Genomic DNA, 18,700 nt, shown 5'->3' on the forward strand with positions numbered 1-18,700 from the left:
AAATCATTTTTCACCTGTTTCAGTTTGCTAAAAGCCCGTTCACCCCCAGGAACAGTCACAGGTAGTGTGCAAAATATCCTCAGTCCAATACAAACTTCTCCAAAAATGCTCTGTAATTGCATCCTGTATGGCATTAAGCAGCTCAAGAGGAGACTGAATGTGTGGAAATGTGGCACCATATATTGTTCTCAGGTGTAGCATCTCATTCTCAAATTCAGCTGTGAGATTCTTGTAATATTTTCTCATCAGTGCCTGGCATGATATCTTCATCTGCTCTTCAGTCATGTCTGTCATGGTTCATGATGTTAAGCTTTGCTAATACTGATATATATTGATATATTAAATACATATGACATGAAATAAACCAGGTTCTCTCTGTGAATGTAATGTACTCTAAATTTTATAATCCCTGCATTATCAGCCACATTATAAGATTGTCCGTTTTCAAGATCAAATATAAAGAAATTTAAAATAGGCTTAAAATATCTAACCAAGTCAATAACAATCCTCTAACACCAGTGTCATCATGCTATACGAAAAACAGTGGCAGCTTCACGTTCCTGAGATTACCACAAATCCATCGATACCAAGTTTGTCCTGGTCCATGACTGGGAAGGAGCTGAAATATCCACACAGAGTGAACCTGTTTTTACGCGAGGTCTGCGAATTAATTGGCGGCGGCCGCCCGCGATAATAATTCTGATTAATATATATATATATTAATTAGTGTTTTCACTGATAACACTAATTAATTTATATTTGATCTTGATGGTGAAGCTAAAGGCGTTTAACACTGAACACCTAACATGAATGCAGCTTCTGAGAGCTGGCTAATATCAGCTAAAACTGTGTTCTGCTGCTGCTGCTCACCATCCTTCTTGAAAAACCTAGTCAATACTTGCTTCTGTTCTATTAACTTTTCCTCCTTCTCCTTCTTTTCTTTTCTTTTCTTTTCTGGAAGCCAGATTTCCCTTTCTTGGGAAAAGACATGACTGACTCTCCTGCCTCCAGCTCTGGCTGTCGGCATCTGCGATGTCTCATTAGCTGTACATGCGGCCGTGCAGCCCCTGGCCGCTGGTGTGGATTAAACCACTTTGCACATTTTTAAGGGGTGATAGATGCCTCAGAGATTATTCAGTTATTATTTTTAAGGCAAAATTCTGTTTCTTAACCCCTTTATCCAGGTAAAGGGAAGTTTATTAAGACATTAAGTAAGTTGGGGGGAAAAAACAACAACAATAAAACATTTTTATTCAAAGCTGTCTCAGGGCCCCTCCCTGCAGTGGGCCCTGGGTAAACGGTACCCTTCCCCCCCCCCCCCCAGTCCGACGCCCCTGCTCGTAGCGATATTTTCCCTAACTCTGATTGCTTCATGCTATAAATCGTTGGAAAGCTGCTTTTATGTACTTTTAGGAACCGTTGGAATTTCCTGGATCTGATCAGCCATTCAAAAGTTATAAAATGGAGCATTTTGGATGACAAACTCAGCACGTCTCTGAATCTTTGTTGTGATTTGGTGCGCTCAAGACAGGGAATCCCGGTGGTGGCTACCGTAATGTATTGTATATGCACGAAAAGCCCCATTTTTAATCTTTTCAGCACTTTTGGAATTTTAATGATATCTTGAACGGTTCAGGAATTATGGTAATGAGAAGTGCGCATGTCCAATCCCGTCTGCGGCCACAGGTTGGTAATAAGAATATTGTGGCATTAACAGAGGGGTGCTGGCGGTCAGGGCTAGGGGGCCCCAGGCGGCCGCCTACCTATGCCTAATGGTAAAACCGCCTCTGGGCTTGTCACCAGCATTCAGACATCAATTCTGCTTGCTTCACAGCCAGACAGGACATGGTAAAAAAAAAAATAAATAAAAAATTGTCTAAATGGAACACAATGAATTACACACTGAATGTATGACAGTGCCCACTTTCCCTGAGACACACATTAGACATCACACAAATTTGAGACAAAATATTTTATTTTTACATATATATATATATATATATATATATATATATATATATATATATATATGTAGCTCCATGGATTACACAGTTTACTTAAAACCCTTCAATGTAGTAAACCAGGTTTGACATGACTTTGTATCAACATAAACAGTGGAGAGCATCCCCGCCAGTCACACGGCACACTAGGGTTTGATTACATAGCAGGGAGCCAGTCAGGATGGCCGAGCGGTCTAAGGCGCTGCGTTCAGGTCGCAGTCTCCTCTGGAGGCGTGGGTTCGAATCCCACTTCTGACAAGGTTGGGTTTTGTTTTTTCAGTGAACATATCAGGGGGCACGGGAGAAAACGTGATGTAGAGTGAGAAAGACAGAGAGCATGTTGTAGACGGAGCTCGGTTCGGAGTCCATTAATAAAAGAGGTTCCAATGCTATTTCCACAAGTCAGTGGATTCATGACAATAATAATAAGTAAAATATAAAGATGATGGCAGAAACTTACAGGGTAACACAGTTGCTGCCATCCTATCACATCCACAAAGTGTTGTTTACATGAAATACTGAGCCAGTCATTTGTATTCAGGATAATTCTACTAACATGAACAAGATCTGGTGATAACACTGGGAGTGTCCTGGAAGTGTCAGACCTGAGTCTCTCTTTACATTTGCACTTTTTTAGGACTGAATATCATTGAAAGACTCAGGTCAGATGCTTCTAGGACTCACCCAGTGTTATCGCAAGATCTTGTTGTCATCAATAAAAAATCAACAATCCACTTTTAATCATGCATGAATGCTAAATATCAATTCACAATATTAAAGTGTATTGATGTTTTCTTACATCTCCAATTGTAAATATCTGACTTTTTAAAAACAAACCAACACCGCCTGATAATAGGTTGAATGTTTACTGAAATACTTGCTTTATTTTCATGAGTTACAGAATCGGATGGATGCCAGGTGTACAGATCAGATCTGAGGTCAGGGCATTCTGTCGTCTGACTTTGATTTATGCTAGCAAATCTGAACACAAACAATCTGTTACAGCTGTTGTACCTCTTTTCTCTTGAGGACCCCCTTTCCTGTATCCAAGACAAGGCATGACCCCCAACACCCACTCCTACCGACATACATGCACAAAACATGATTCATTACAAACTTTATACAGACACAGAGAGTTAAAACTCTTACGTAGTAGAGGTGTGCATCTTTACCAGTGTCGCGATTCGATTCGGTTACAACTACTGGGTCAACGATTCAGTTTGATATCCCAATGGTTCACAATTATTTCACATAGATTTGTTTTCACCGATAAATAGAAGATGTTTATGTATTTAGCAGACGCTTTTGTCCAAAGCAACTTACAAGAAGATGTCAGATATGTGCTTTTTTCAAATCAAAAACATGTCTGCCATCCCCCAAAAGCTCTTCATTCGCACAGTCCTCAGGACAATGCAAACGTGTAAAACATTTTTAACATTTAAGATGATGAACCAAAGTAAAAAATAAAATAAAATCTGTTTCCTCATTCAACAGCATCTCATCATCTGCAGAGCATGTTTCTCCCACAGCCTAACAAAATCTAAAAAAATACTGAAAACCTATTGGACATGTCCAGTTCTTGCCTTTAAGTTATAACAACTCACTCTCACTCTGAATAAAGTTCATCTTCCGTGAATCATAAATGAAATTTAAAACTTGATAATTGCAAACATGTTATATAATCATCTCTTGTTAAATCCCAAAGTGTTTGAATAATGTGTGCATTAATAAATTATGTGTTAAAATTAACATTTTTCCTGCAATGATTCATTTCAGATCTTAAACTACACCAGATCAGTATTTGTTGATTTAACAAGTTAAATAAGGTTAAAGATATCATGGTTTCCTTGTTCAGTGTCCGATGGTGTTTGATCATCTGCCACCACCATCACAGCATCCCTCTCAGCTCCATTTTTGTATCCTCTGGGAGTGACCAGACACATGGCGTGGCTGAGACTGGAGTGATGGGAGCTTCCCATTAGCCCTCTTCAGAAACCTACTGGTGATGGTGTAGACTAGTTTGTCCATCTTATATACAGTCAATACATTTCACATTTGTTTCAGTTTCATGGTTATATGGTAAATGATTATTTTTATTCAAATACTGTTAGTTTGTCAATGGATACAGTTTGAACTGTGATACTGTTGTAGTGATATAAACTATAACTCGGGATATAGCAATCAGTAAAAAAAAGTTGAAGGGAAACTATGTAGTTTTAGGTTGCTTTAAGCAACCCCTAAAGTCTGTTTAACTCACTGTTGTGAAACTGAAAGTGAAACCTATCTGTTTGGTTTTTAAACACATCAATCTAACGGCTGATAGGTCTCCTCGGCCTTCATTAGTTTCTACAGGATTGGTTCATTACTAAATATAACAAAACAGCTGTGGTCATGATCTAAAATATACAGAAAACTTGCTGGAAGCAGATTGGCAGGTGAGCTCCACTTTATTATGTCCAACAGGGACCGTAGAGCAATATTCTGGCCCCAGGTAGTGGTGGGGATCTGAGTGACATTTCAATAGCCCTGTATGGGGTCATTTTAGCACGTAGTGGCTCAAGAAAATTATGTAAAAATATGAAAATGTGGCATAGTGTGGCTTTAACAGTTTTTTTCTCACAAGCTGTAATAAGGCTAAATAGTAGGTTAAGGTTGTAAATTTATAACTTTAAAAACATTGTCTTAAGTTTATTGTTGAGTTGAAAATGGTTTGGTGATGTGGTGCACGGCTCAGCGAGCTCTTGCCCACACATTAAAGGGAGCAGGAACACGCGTAACTCCAGTTATTCCTTCTGCACTCAGCTCGACTCCTTCAGGAACAGAGAAGGAGAACTTCTGCAGCAAGCCGACCAAAAACAGAAAGAGCTCCATCTTGGCGAGGCCTTCTCCAAGACACACACGTTTCCCTGCAGAGCACACACACACACACACACACACACACACACACACACACACACACACACACACACACACACACACACACACACACACACACACAAATATTTGACAATTCAAACAAATAAAATTACACTTTTGTCTTATAAATAATTTTAATTGCAGTTTAAGTTTTTTTTTAATACAGAAATAATCTGACATTCTGCTGGTCATTTCTGATATAAAAAAATCAGTGAGTGTAATGTACCAGCAGAAAAGGGCAGGAAGGCATCAGGCTTCACAAACTTCCCACTTGCATCCAGGAAGTGACCAGGATTGAAGGCGCCTGGAGTCTCCCATTCAGATTTGTCAAACAGCACAGAGGTCAGGACGGGCAGTACAGTTGTACCCTAAAAAACAAAATCCACAAAATGACAAAAAATTAAGTGCAGAAACATCACATAACAAATTACCAAGTATTTGCTGAGTAAGTGTACCTTTGGTATGAAGTAACCTCCCAGAGTTGTGTCCTTATAAGCCATCCTGAGTCCATTAAGAGGAACTATGTTTCCAAACCTCTGGATTTCATGGATCACAGCTTCAGTGTAAGGAAGATTTATTCTGTCAGCCATAGAGGGCAAGCGGGTCCCTCCGATTATGGTGTCAATCTCCGTTTGGACCTTCTCTTTTTAATAAAAAGAAAATAGAAAATCATCTGGTAGAGAAAATTATATAAATGTGGTAGAAAATGTATTTGTGCTCTGGCTCCATTTCACCCATTGTTTTCTGATGGTCTGCTACACCCCTCTGTCCTTCCTCACTGGCCAGGCTGTGCCAGACATTATGATCAGTCTCTATTTTATATTGTGGCTAAAAGAGCTGGACTACTATAAATTAAATGGGGGCTCATCCAGGATGTTTCTTGGACTTGTTAAAGACACCAAACCTGGAGTTTTACAGATAATGTTGAGTGGTGTTTCTTGTAGTCTGTACTGTACCTGTGGTTTAAGTGGCTTGTGCATTTTGCTTGTGGTTAGGGTAAGAGTTAGGGCTATGGTGGTAAGCCCTTCCAGTCTGTTTTGGTGCAGGTTTGTTACTTTAAACTAGCATTTACATATTGTGTTTTTGGGGCATTTGACTAGATGCCCATTTTACATTTTTACTGGATTTGTAGGTCCCAAAATAACTGAAGTGCATTTGTGTTTGAGTACTTCTGTTGTAGAAAGTCCAGCCCACTTGTGTTGGATCCCTTTTGGAAGTTGCTGGCTGTATGACAATGCAGCTATATCAAACGAGACTTGTGTGATAATTTTGTGTGGGTGTGGCTAACAGAATAGCATATTCTACAGTTGGCGTCACTGCACAACTGCTGCTGGGTGCTCAATCAATCAATCAATCAACCAACCAATCAATCAACAATCAATCAATCAATCAATCAATCAGTCAATCAACCAATCAATCAATCAATCAAATTGTATTTATACAGTGCCCTCCACCAACCTTGTGGGGGCCCAAGGCGCTAAACACAACATGGAATAAAATCACAAAAGAACAAGAATAATAAAAACAACAGTAAAACAAATAAATTAAAAGGTCATAACACAAGCAATTACAATAAAATCCCATCACATAAAAATGTGTCTTCAGGTGACTCTTAAAAACCTGCTGTGATGGTGACTGTTGGGTAAAAACAGTATTGGATATAAACGGTATGGAAATGATTTTGTCTAGGTACCATCTAGTGTTTTTAAATTAAAAGAAGGTTCGTATTTTGTTATCACTCTGTAGCTCCGGCAGGGAGGTGTTCGACCTTGCTTTGCAGGTCTGCAGGTCCTGTTATCAGAAAGCTCTCTAGTGAAGTCCAGACGAAGATTTCTCTGTTATACTAAGCACCTGGGAATGTTTTTCTCCCTGGGTGAGAGTCTGTGAAGGGAGTGGGTGTGTTTATCTATTATTGTGTGTGTGCAATGTAATTTCAATAAAACCTTTCTGCAGGTGTTTGCCAGTCGAGAGACCGAACAGACAGACAATTGGTGTGTACCTTCTTTCTCTCCGATTTTGCAAAGTCTGATGGTTGATTATTGGTGATTGATTATTGGTAATTGGTATTGATAATCTATAACCTGATAACTCTAACCCCCTTGTGTGTGTTGGACTTTCTTTGAGGTAATCCTGGATTGAATAATAAAATTACCCAACATTTTGGTGCCGTGACCCGGATCACGGGAGACGTTCCGTGTTTTAGCGAGAGGGCTCGGACCTGTTCCGATTGAAATAGCAATGAAATAGACGGAACGGGGGCTGCTAAGTAGTGTCCTAGGTCCAGCTGTTTTGAGAACGGACCTGTTTCGATTGAAGTAGAGGTTGAAATAGACAGGTGGTCAAAACGCTACTGGAAAGGTTTTAATGAGGTCTGTGTCACGGAGGACACAGTCCACCCCGCTGTGAGCATTGCGGGTAGTAATACGACCGGAAATGCAGACTGATGGCACTTGTGGTATAAAAGAATAAATGGTATAATAGCGCTGCGTTAAAGCTGACGCTATATAGACGCAGCGCAGGCTGATGGCCGTGTGTTGGCGTTTTCGAGTTGAAAGAGTCTCTTATAATCACACTGTCGCTTGGATTGTTTAACATTTCTTATTCCTGCAGAGGTACAGAGATTTGAACACCGCTGCTTTTGGCTTAAAACCTCAAGTCGATCTAAAAATCATTCATATTGCTTTGTGATTTGTGTGCTTCTCATTGGTTTTGGGGTCGTGACAGCGGGTTTCTGTCCGCCGCTTTGTGATTATTGTTTTCTGTGTGGCTTTGTGGGTTTAATTTGTGACGGAACTCTGTGTTGGAGAGTTTCAGCTGCCCTTTGCTCCATCTGAGTGTGTGAAAACCTGCCAGTTCTGACCTGGTACGTGTGTGAGAAAGAGAGGTGTGTGTATGTGTCCGAGGCTTTTGAGCCTGGTCTGGTACGGGTGTGTGTGTGTGTGTGTCTGGGACTTTGAGAGTGTTGTGTGTGACAGGTTCGGCTGCCGTTTCGCTGTGTGTGTGTGAGAAGGAAAGAGGGAAGCGTTAATTCGTTTCGGTGGCTGCCAAATGTTATCTGAAAGAATCATTTTAATATATGTCCTCATACGCGGTCTGATTGTATTTCTGATCATTTTCATACTAGAACTCACCGGAGTTCTTCCAGCGTGTTTTCCTAAACCAGTAAACAAAACATCTTAAATACGATGGGGAATGCTAAATCTAAAGACAGCCTGGAGGGAGACATGAAATACATGCAGCGTACCCACCCGGGTAGTTTAAAATATCTGGAAAATTGGCGAATAAAGTACCAGGTCAACGGAAAGCTAAAAGGTCAACAATGGCATGATTTAGTAAGTACTTTCAAAAATAAAGCTGCCGTTGCTACCGGGAAAAATACAGGTGCTGGCCAGTAAATTAGAATATCATCAAAAGGTTGAAAATATTTCAGTAATTCCATTCAAAACGTGAAACTTGTACATTATATTCATGCAATGCACACAGACCAATGTATTTCCGATGTTTATTACGTTTAATTTTGATATTTATAGGTGACAACCAATGAAAACATCAAATCTGGTATCTCAGAAAATTAGAATATTCTAAAGGCCAATGAAAAAATGTTTGTTTCTCTAATGTTGGCCAACTGAAAAGAATGAACATGAAAAGAATGTGCATGTATAGCACTCAATACTTAGTCGGGGCTCCTTTTGCCTCAATAACTGCAGTAATGCGGCGTGGCATGGACTCGATCAGTCTGTGGCACTGCTCAGGTGTTATGAGAGCCCAGGTTGCTCTGATAGTCGTCTTCAGCTCCTCTGCATTGTTGGGTCTAGCGTATTGCATCCTCCGGTTCACAATACCCCATAGATTTTCTATGGGGTTAAGGTCAGGCGAGTTTGCTGGCCAATCAAGGACAGGGATACCATGGTCCTTGAACCAGGTGCTGGTGGTTTTGGCACTGTGTGCAGGTGCCAAGTCCTGTTGAAAGGTGAAGTCTGCATCCCCATAAAGTTGGTCAGCAGCAGGAAGCATGAAGTGCTCTAAAACTTCCTGGTAGACGGCTGCATTGACCCTGGACCTCAGGAAACAGAGTGGGCCAACACCGGCAGATGACATGGCACCCCACACCATCACTGACGGTGGAAACTTTACACTGGACCTCATGCAACGTGGATTCTGTGCTTCTCCGCTCTTCCTCCAGACTCTGGGTCCTTGATTTCCAAAGAAAATGCAGAACTTGCTTTCATCAGAAAACATAACTTTGGACCACTCAGCATCAGTCCAGTCCTTTTTGTCCTTGGCCCAGGCGAGACGCTTCTTGCGCTGTTTCATGTTCAAGAGTGGCTTGACACACGGAATGCGACACCTGAATCCCATGTCTTTCATGAGTCTCCTCGTGGTGGTTCTTGAAGCGCTGACTCCAGCTGCAGTCCACTCTTTGTGGATCTCCCCCACATTTTTGAATGGGTTTGTCGTCACAATTCTCTGCAGGGTGCGGTTATCCCTAGAGCTTGTACACTTTTTTCTACCACATTTTTTCCGTCCCTTCGCCTGTCTGTTAATGTGCTTGGACACAGAGCTCTGCGAACAGCCAGCTTCTTTAGCAATCACCTTTTGTGTCTTGCCCTCCTTGTGCAAGGTGTCAATGATTGTCTTTTGGACAGCTGTTAAGTCAGAAGTCTTCCCCATGATTGTGGTGCCTTCAAAACAAGACTGAGGGACCTTTTAAAGGCCTTTGCAGGTGTTTTGAGTAAATCAGCTGATTAGAGTGGCAGCAGGTGTCTTCTATATTCAGCCTTTTCAGAATATTCTAATTTTTTGAGATACCAAATTTGGAGTTTTCATTAGTTGTCACTTATGAATATCAAATTTAAATGTAATGAACATTGGAAATACATTGGTCTGTGTGCATTGCATGAATATAATGTACAAGTTTCACGTTTTGAATGGAATTACTGAAATATTTTCAACCTTTTGATGATATTCTAATTTACTGGCCAGCACCTGTAAAGTGAAAAAGGAAGAACAGTTAAGGGTGGCGATTTTGTGGCGAGATGAAACAGATAAAAGACGGGTGGGCATTCAGAACCGAAAGACAGAGAGAAGGGGAAACAAAAAGATAACGAAGGCGAAGGCGCAGGGATGGATGTGTACGTATTAAGAAAACTGTGCGATGATTTATCCCTTGGGCCACCGCCCCCGCCGTACCTTTCAGTACCTGGGTGTTCACCTCAACAGCAAACTGAACTGGTCCGACAACACAGATGCTCTGTATAAGAAAGGCCAAAGGCGCCTCCACCTCCTGAGGAGGCTGAGGTCCTTCGGAGTTCATTCCCAGTTGCTAAAATCCTTTTATCACTCTGTGGTTGTCTCTGTTATTCACTCTGCTGTGGTCTGTTGGGGTGCAGGCAGCTCTGACCCGAAACAGGAAGGGACTGAACAAACTAGTTCAACAGAACAAACCCCGCTTCTCCTCCAGCTTCACTGGCTGCCAGTCAACTTCAGGGTTCATTTCAAGATCCTGGTTCTGGTCTATAGGGCCTTACATGGACAAGCACCATCTTACATTGGTGATCTTCTTAGTCCCTATGCCCCCAGCAGATCCCTGAGGTCCAGTGATCAAAGTCTACTGGTTGTGCAGCACCAGGCTAAAGGTCAAATGTGACAGATCATTTGTTGCTGTGGCCCCCAGACTCTGGAACTCTCTACCCCTGAGCCTGAGATCAGTGGACTCAGTGGTCTCATTTAACAAGCAGCTGAAAACAAGCTGGTTTTGGTGTGAACTTCATCATCACCCTCTCCTATGCTGCTCTTATTCTGCCTTTCTGGGGATCCACTGATTTCCCTCTTTCCAGTTAATTTTCTCTCTCTCTCTCTTTCCTTAAATGATTTTTTAATCACAATTTTTATTTGATCTAATTAAAAACATATTTTAATAATTTTTTAGAAATCTTTTTTATACTTCAACTTTTTTGTTTTGTTTTTGTGAAGTGCCTTATAATTTTTATCTTGAGAGGCGTTATATAAAAGAATGTTGTCTTTCTTTCTTAGTTAACAAAGCTAGCGCGGTTCTTGGCTGCCCACTTCAGTTGAGGAGATGTGTGAAAGAAGGATGCTGAGGAAGCTGACCCCCATGTTGGAAAACCCTTCCCACCCACTGTGTCCCACATCAACTCTGTGATCCAGTCCAGTTTCTGGACTGGATCACAGTTAGCCCCATCACTCTGGAACCAGTTGTCACCCTCAGTCAGGCTGTCCCCATCTCTGCCAGTCTTTAAGAGTCGCCTAAAAACCCCACCTCCTCCGCTTGGCATTCCCTGAATGCATTTGAGTTTGGCCCTCTTTTATGTTAATTTAATTTCCCTGCTTTCATTGGTCTCATCATCCCTTGTTTTACCCATTTGTTTTCTACTTGAATGTTTTACCTTTTTTTGCACTATTTGAATTGCTTTTGTTATCGATTTATTCATCGTGGTTCACATTTCTCATGTACCGTGTTCAGCGCCTTGGGCTTCCCGACAGGGTCGCGGAAGGCGCTTTATAAATAAAGCTTTGATTTTATTTGTGTTCCTTCAGAGGCAGATTGAGACACCCCAGATGTAAAACTTCTACCGTAGGTCATTTATCCCCTCTGCAGTAACTGCTCAGTTTAACTGGTACTGGTATTATCTTGTTACACAATAACATCAATGCAATATTCAGTATGTGTTCAATACTTGTGCAATACTGGATTTACATAGTATGTGTGTGTCCCTTATGCTGCATAGTCCTGGAAACCCAAGTATTTTTTATTCGTGTTTTTAATGGTTGATGGTTACAATAATAGTTTACTGCCTTTATGAGTTTACCTGTAATCTTGTTTTTATTTTTCTTCTTCCTTTTCTCTAAGTGTATGTGTCGCTGTGACAAGTGAATGTCCTCACTGTGGGAATAACAAAGTCTTTTCAGTTCTATTCTATTCAGAAAATTGATTAAAAAAAATGTCCACTCCGACATCCAATTTGGGTATCCAGAGTCCTCTCCCAAGAGAGTTTGCAATGAGTGCAGGAACTCAGACCCTGAGGCACCAATGCAAAATACAGACTTGCTTGTCAAGGGCTACATCCCACAATGGAGTGCAACATTAGGTCATGATCTATTTTAATCTAATGTAGAATACATTACAGCATTGCAATGACTGTGTGTTTACTTCAGTAATGTCATACGGCATGGGCTCACCTTTTGTGATCATTTGAATTATTGACATTTCTGAGATCTTCCAGTCACCACATAAAGTTGGTGTTTTTCAAAATTCATGTTACAGCATTATTTGGAGTGACCCCTAGCATATACAAATTCAGGTATTCAGATGCCATAGGGCTGCCAGGAGCCCTGTCACGACTGGCTTTAACCATTTGAAACATGGCCAGTTTGCCCACAGCAGTTGGGTCATTGTGGGGGTCAAAGGGTGAAGATGACATGGAGAATGTCCTGCTAATAACTGCAAACTGCAAATAAATCCTCATGAAACACGTATGTGGAGTAACCAGGTAGGTAGGTTTTAACTGTTGCAAATCTGCAACGCCTGCCTCCAGAGGGTTAATAGAGATTTGGCAGTTTTTTTTAATAGATGCAACCCACATACTCATCTCGGCTATGAAGACTAAAATGCATTGTTCTTATATGTAAACGTGGCTCTATTTAAGGGGAGAAACGGGCTTTACAATAGTATACAATTCTTTGTCAAGAACCATTGATGCAACAGTAGAAAAATTGCTGAAATTATTTAAAGATATCAAAGGTACTCTTCACTCTATATGGCCTGGTTAGTCACCCACCTTGGATCTCAGGGTGTTGGATGAGGAAAACCAGCGCCCACAGCAGAGTGGTGGCTGTGGTTTCAGTTCCAGCCAGAAAAAGATCACTACAGCACTGCGCCAGATTGGTCAAGCTGAAGCCCAGGTTAGAATCTTTCTGCTTCTCCTCAAAAATTTAAAGACTCATGAGTGTAGGATTGACAGACTGATAACTTTTTTGAGAGTTTAACAAGCAACACACATTTTCCATTTCAATGAGGAAAGTGTCAATGTAGTCACGAGGATTGCTGGGGTCCAGGTCCTTCTTGTGCTTCTCTATCTCCTCAGTTAAGAAATGTTGTATGGTGATAAAATGACCGAACATTTTGTTGTGAGGACCTGGCAAGGAACTCATCACGTTGGGGAATGCCTCATAGAGCTGCTCGGGAAAACGGGTGATTTAAGAAAAGGAAAGACACCAATTGAAAACATCACTTCTTTCTTTTCATACTAAAAATCTGTTATCTTACAGTAACTGAAAAAGTCCAACTCTATAAATAAATGCTGACTTACTTGGCCCCAAATGCTCCCCTGCAACCAAAGAGATTCAGACATACGTTTCAGCATGATCTGAAAGTTGTGGTCGCTGTAATCAAATCTTTTCCCCATGACCAGCTGACAAACAATGTTGGACACAGCACTGTTGAAGAGACCTGCAGGGCTGAAAGGTTTACCTGAAGAGGAGAAGAAAACTGGTTCAAATAAAAGGATAATTACACATTACACTCAATAAGCTGTGAACCACCTTTCTCCCTCTCTATTTCCTCCTGCAGGTGTCGGATCTCCTCACAGATACTCTGCTCCAACATGCTTTTGCCCAGGCCAAAGTTACGTAAAGTAGACAAAGCAAAGCGTCGTTGTTTCTTCCATTTGTCACCGTTGCTCATGAACAGACCGGCTAGATATGAGCATACACAAAACAACCAAATAGAAACAGTAAAACATTTGTGTCAAACATAGAATGTTCAAAAGAAAGATTCCAGACCTTGATGTTCAGTAGAAGACCTGCCAGCTATTGAGCTGTGCGGGCGATCCACAAAGTTCTCAGCTTGTGTCACGAGGGCTTCCTTTACCATCTTGTGTCCACACAAAATAACAAACGTATCTTTGCCTAAGCGAACAGTGAAGATATTTCCGTAGATCTCAGCCAACTGGGGACAATACAAAAATTTATTTAGCATTCACGAAAAGCAACACTTAAAACTGAAATTTGATCAATCTTATTGTCAAATAAATGACATTAGGGTTGAGGGCTGCACTAGCAGGAATCTGGTGATTTGTCATTTATCACAACACAATGAAGATGTCACGACATACAGCAATACTAAAAGCGTTTAGTAACTTTTAAAACTGAATTTAATTGAAAATTTCAGACAAGACACCAGGGCCGTGCAGAGACCTTTGAAGGGGCGGGTGCTCAAAGTTAAAAAAGGAGACATATAGAGCAAATTTTTTAAACAGATTTACGATCCAACAAGTTTGAAATTTCAGATAATGAGATCCTTGGGTTCAAACAACAAGATAAACTAGGAAAAATATGTAATTTTGTGTCACTAATTGAAGGCAATGTTAGTTCATAAATCGTTGTTTTGGTTTTTAAAGCTGACTTATTTCTAGAGATGTTACAACCATATTTTTGTCCAAGTGGTTTGATTTTTGATTATCTTCCAGTACTGAGTCCTGTTCCGATATGCGGTTATAATGCAATGCATTACAAAAAATAAATGAAAATTAAGGAAGAACACACAAGTTGTCCTGTCAGTTTTTGTTATTTTACTCATTTAACCTTAAAAGCCACTCATTCAGGAAGTACATTGAACAGTATTCAAGATTCAAAATAATTTGTCATTGCACAGGTACACATTGTGTCACGGTGCAGGTGAGTTGAGCGGTTGTGAGTATCCAAATGCTGGGGAGGAAGCAGGCAGGCAGACAAACTGGAACATGTAAAAGGTCTTTGAATGGTAAACGCACGCAGGACATGGAAACAATGAACCGACAAAACACACAGAACTGAGAGGGTTTAAATACATGAGGGCTGGGAGCTTGGGTGATTGGAAAACGAGAGGCAGGTGGGAGAAATTAACAGAGACACATGACTGAACAGAACGGGGAGACAGGACAGGGTGTTACAGTACCCCCCCCCCCCCCCCCAGACGCCCACAGGAACCCAGAGCAGGGCGGAAGGAGGGGGACCAGGAAGGAGGGCCAAGAGGAACCGAGGGACCGGGGTAGAGTCCGGGGGCCAGAGCCTGAGGCAGAGGAGGAGACGGCGACCGGCTATGGGGGGGGTGGCGTCTGGGGCAGAGGAGGAGACGGCGACGGGCTCTGGGGGGCCGGCATCTGAGGCAGAGGAGCGGAGTCACTGCAGGCAGAGCCTCTTGGACGGGCAGAGCCACTGCAGACGGGGCCGCTTCCTTGGCTGGCGCTGTCCGACGTGGCACTGACGGCTTGACGGGCTGGGCCCGATGCGAAGAGACCTCTGTGACCACCGCTGGAACTGGCGCCGACTGGACTGGTGGCTCAGGACCTGGCGCTGACTAGGCTGGTGGCGCGGCCGCTGCAGGTGGTGATGCTGGCTTGACCGGAGACGGAGCCGCTGCGGGCGGGGCCACTGACGGAACTGAAAACGCCTGCTGGAGAACCATGGAGGATAGGGTGTCCAGCTGGGACTCCTGGAGGCTGAGGATCTGATTAAGCCGGACCAGCTCAGCTTGGAGACCAGCGAACCATGCTGGATGGACTGCTGGCTAGGCCCCCTGTTCTGGAGACGAGGGAGGTGCCGACCGGACCGGAGGTGGGTCCGCTGGCCTGGCCGGAGGCGGGTCCGCTGCAGGCGGTGATGCTGTCTGGACTGGAATCGCCTCCGGGAGAACCAGGGAGGATAACCCCCAAATTCCACTACCAAAAATAGAATCGATCCTATTTTCGCCGGACGCCGGAGCACCTCCGCAGTAAATGGACAGAAATCACAACCGCCCAACAGGAAAAGGAGCAAGCACAACTTCCGTTTTTCACAATAAATCGATAAACAAAAGGCGTTTTTTGTTTCATATGCACAGGTTTAACAACTTTTAACAACTATCAATGGCGGCTGAACTTTAAATGCACAAAAGTAAGCCATAAATACAGTTTCCACTATCAAAGTAGTCACACTTAGTTGATCCAGACACTGCTGATCTCTCAACACAAATGATGGGCAGATTAAACAGTTCATTTTGATGCTTCTCCCACACAACGGGTGTTTGGATCTAACTTCCGCGTTTATTGCTCGGACTGTATCGCAAGATCTCGAAAATCCTGCGCATGCTTGTTTGCCCCCCTCAGGTCTCCGCACCGGAGCCGAGCCGTTGTAGAGCAGGTACCAAGAAAAATTGAGTTCGGAAGCGAGCGGCTGCGGAAGGCGGGGGCGGACCGGACCGGAGCGGAGGGGAGGTAGTGGAATTTGGGGGTTAGAGTGTCCACTGGAACTCCTGGAGGCTGATGAGGTGACGGAGCCGGGCCAGCTCCGCTTGGAGGCCGGCAAGCTCAGTCCGATGGGCTGTAGGGTCGGTCCCGCCTCATGCAGATGAGGGGGGTGCTGACTGGACAGGCGACCGGGGCTGGGGTCCCATGCTGGTGTGCCGAGCCGGGGTAGCGGTGAGCCCGTGGTGCCGCCCTGGGGCTGGAGGTGACGGTGGAGCCCGGCATCCTTCCAACTCTGGGGGAGTACGCAGCCAGTCTGGTGCCCACATAACAGGAGCGGTCCAGCTGTGTCTCCCAGTCCAACGTCCCATCTGGCTCCGGGAGGGTGGAGAGGATCGCAGATGCTGGGGTTCGGCGGCGGCGTCTGCAGCGAGGCGGCGCCAGAGGGGGAGAAGCCGGCCGGTGGCTCGGGGTGAGCCATCGGAGCAGGTACTTCCAGGGGAGAACCTCCCCGCTGGATCCTTTGGGAGGTCAGTTCATTCTGTCACGGTGCAGGTGAGTTGAACGGTTGTGAGGATCCAAATGCTGGGGAGGAAGCAGGCAGGCAGACAAACTGGAACATGTAAAAGGTATTTTAATGGTAAACGCACGCAGGACATGGAAACAATGAACCGACAAAACACACAGAACTGAGAGGGTTTAAATACATGAGGGCTGGGAGCTTGGGTGATTGGAAAACGAGAGGCAGGTGGGAGCAATTAACAGAGACACATGACTGAACAGAAGGGGGAGACAAGACAGGATGTGACACATTGACTTTGAGCTCACTAAAGACAGCTCATGTAAGAGGTGGTAAAATAAAATAAGTAGAATAAATGCAACCACGTGAAGTTATCCAGTGTGATCTGCAGCTGGGGTCTTTAAGAGCTCTGCTACCAACCTAACAACAACCTTTACACAATATCAGATTGAATACCACCTTCTCTCCTTATAAGAGCACACACACACACACACACACACACACACACACACACACACACACACACACACACTCACACACACACACACACACACACACACACACACGCACACACACACGCACACACACACACACACACACGCACACACACACGCACACAGAGTGACATTTCATACCATTTCCAGAATACTGCACAAACTACGACCATAGATTTTCTTCACGGTGCTGATTTCCCTCATTATTTATTTCTAGTGTTATAATAATAATGTAATAGTTAATAATAAAAATACATAATAAAGTAATAAAACGTATGTAGTTATTCTCACATTCACTTTGACCATGTCTTTGTGGGCGGCAGAACATTCATCACATGTTTAACCCTCTATGACCAGAATTATAACTGGGCCACCTGGTATTTTTTTTGTTCTGTGGCTGTAAAATTGTAATAAAAAGTGCTAAATGTTTGCAACTCTGTAAAATGCAGCTTAAATGTTCAAAAAATTATTAAATGGATTAGAATTATTTTACATTTGTTACTAAACAGGAACTTCAAAAGGACTCATTTCAAAAGAACAATTTAAACTCTAAACTGTGTTGCAAAGTGTGAACCCTGGCCTCATATTGACCAATTTATGATTGTTTCTATTTTCTAAACTCCTGACTGCAGCCCTGTCAGTGACCATAGGTATACGCTCTGGTTCAGAGAATGGCATGGAGTAAAATAAATATGAGGTAACATAAGATAACACTTATTCATTCAGGACCACAGATGTGAATTTGCTTCAAGCTAAATCTGGTGCAATGCATCAAGTCCAACTCTATAAATGTATACTGACTGAATATAAATACAAAAATAAATAGCCCAACATGACAAAAATACATTTTAAAACATTTCCCAAAGTATTTAATGATTAAGGCAGTAATGCTGTTTTACAGAGAATAAGTTTCTGTCTTTGACACAAATCAGTACCTTGGTGAAATAATTCTGTGGCTGTTTGCTGTCCAAACTCAAGATGTTACCTATGAAGGGAAAGGCCATTGGTCCTGGAGGAAAGTTTGCTGGTTTCCTGTTCTTAAGGTAGTCTGCTAGTAGAAGGAACAAAAACAAAAACAGGAAAAGCCCCTTCAGGTCAAAGCTCAGCAAAAAATGATAAAACCACATGGTCAAAACAGGCAGCAGCAGAAGAAACACTGGTGCCAGTCAGACTTGTTAGCGTCCTGGTGATCTTTTTTATAAAGTATATTTTTGGTTCCGTAAGGCTTCTTGCTGCAGGACCGGTTTCTGTAAAATACAAAATGTACAAAGTGCAGAGTGTTAAATATCTTGATATAAACCACACCTGCCTATAACGATGATGTGTAGCGACATGAATGGCCTCATTTGAGACCCAAAGGTCACACTTCCTCAGCTGGGTCGAGCTGTCCTGGCTTTACTTCTATTTACAGATTATCCATCACAGGAGACACAAAGTCTGCTGTAAGCCATCTTTAATCTGACTGCCTTTATCTGACTGCTGTTCCATCCGCAAGATGGACACTTCAAGATTTAAAAGAATCATTTTTAATAAACTCTTTTCACTGTC

The 18,700-nt window shown here is 42.7% G+C and overlaps 1 protein-coding gene and 1 non-coding gene across 6 annotated transcripts; one reads left to right on the forward strand and one right to left on the reverse strand.

Annotated features, from left to right (window-relative positions):
- The first annotated feature begins 2,175 nt into the window (after positions 1-2,175).
- trnal-cag (transfer RNA leucine (anticodon CAG)) lies at positions 2,176-2,258 on the forward strand. Its single transcript has one exon. It is a non-coding gene; the product is annotated as a tRNA-Leu (tRNA).
- A 2,328-nt stretch (positions 2,259-4,586) lies between these two features.
- Positions 4,587-18,413, reverse strand: LOC107395367 (cytochrome P450 2J6). Of its 5 annotated transcripts, none has more exons than XM_054736714.2 (9): positions 18,088-18,413; positions 13,719-13,884; positions 13,479-13,631; positions 13,247-13,407; positions 12,936-13,112; positions 12,716-12,851; positions 5,372-5,559; positions 5,143-5,284; positions 4,587-4,906 (listed from the first exon to the last, which is right to left on the reverse strand). In XM_054736714.2, the coding sequence occupies exons 1-9, from the start codon at positions 18,277-18,279 to the stop codon at positions 4,731-4,733; spliced, it is 1,491 nt and encodes a 496-aa protein (XP_054592689.2). In that variant the 5' UTR covers positions 18,280-18,413; the 3' UTR covers positions 4,587-4,730. The 5 variants fall into 5 exon arrangements, with proteins under 5 accessions (XP_054592689.2, XP_015830227.3, XP_070410196.1 ...); XM_015974741.3 differs by having other exon boundaries at positions 12,716-12,854; XM_070554095.1 differs by having other exon boundaries at positions 12,716-12,857.
- Positions 18,414-18,700: the final 287 nt, after the last annotated feature.

The sequence above is a fragment of the Nothobranchius furzeri genome, chromosome 8 (assembly GCF_043380555.1).
Source record: "Nothobranchius furzeri strain GRZ-AD chromosome 8, NfurGRZ-RIMD1, whole genome shotgun sequence".
Classification (NCBI taxonomy): domain Eukaryota; kingdom Metazoa; phylum Chordata; class Actinopteri; order Cyprinodontiformes; family Nothobranchiidae; genus Nothobranchius; species Nothobranchius furzeri.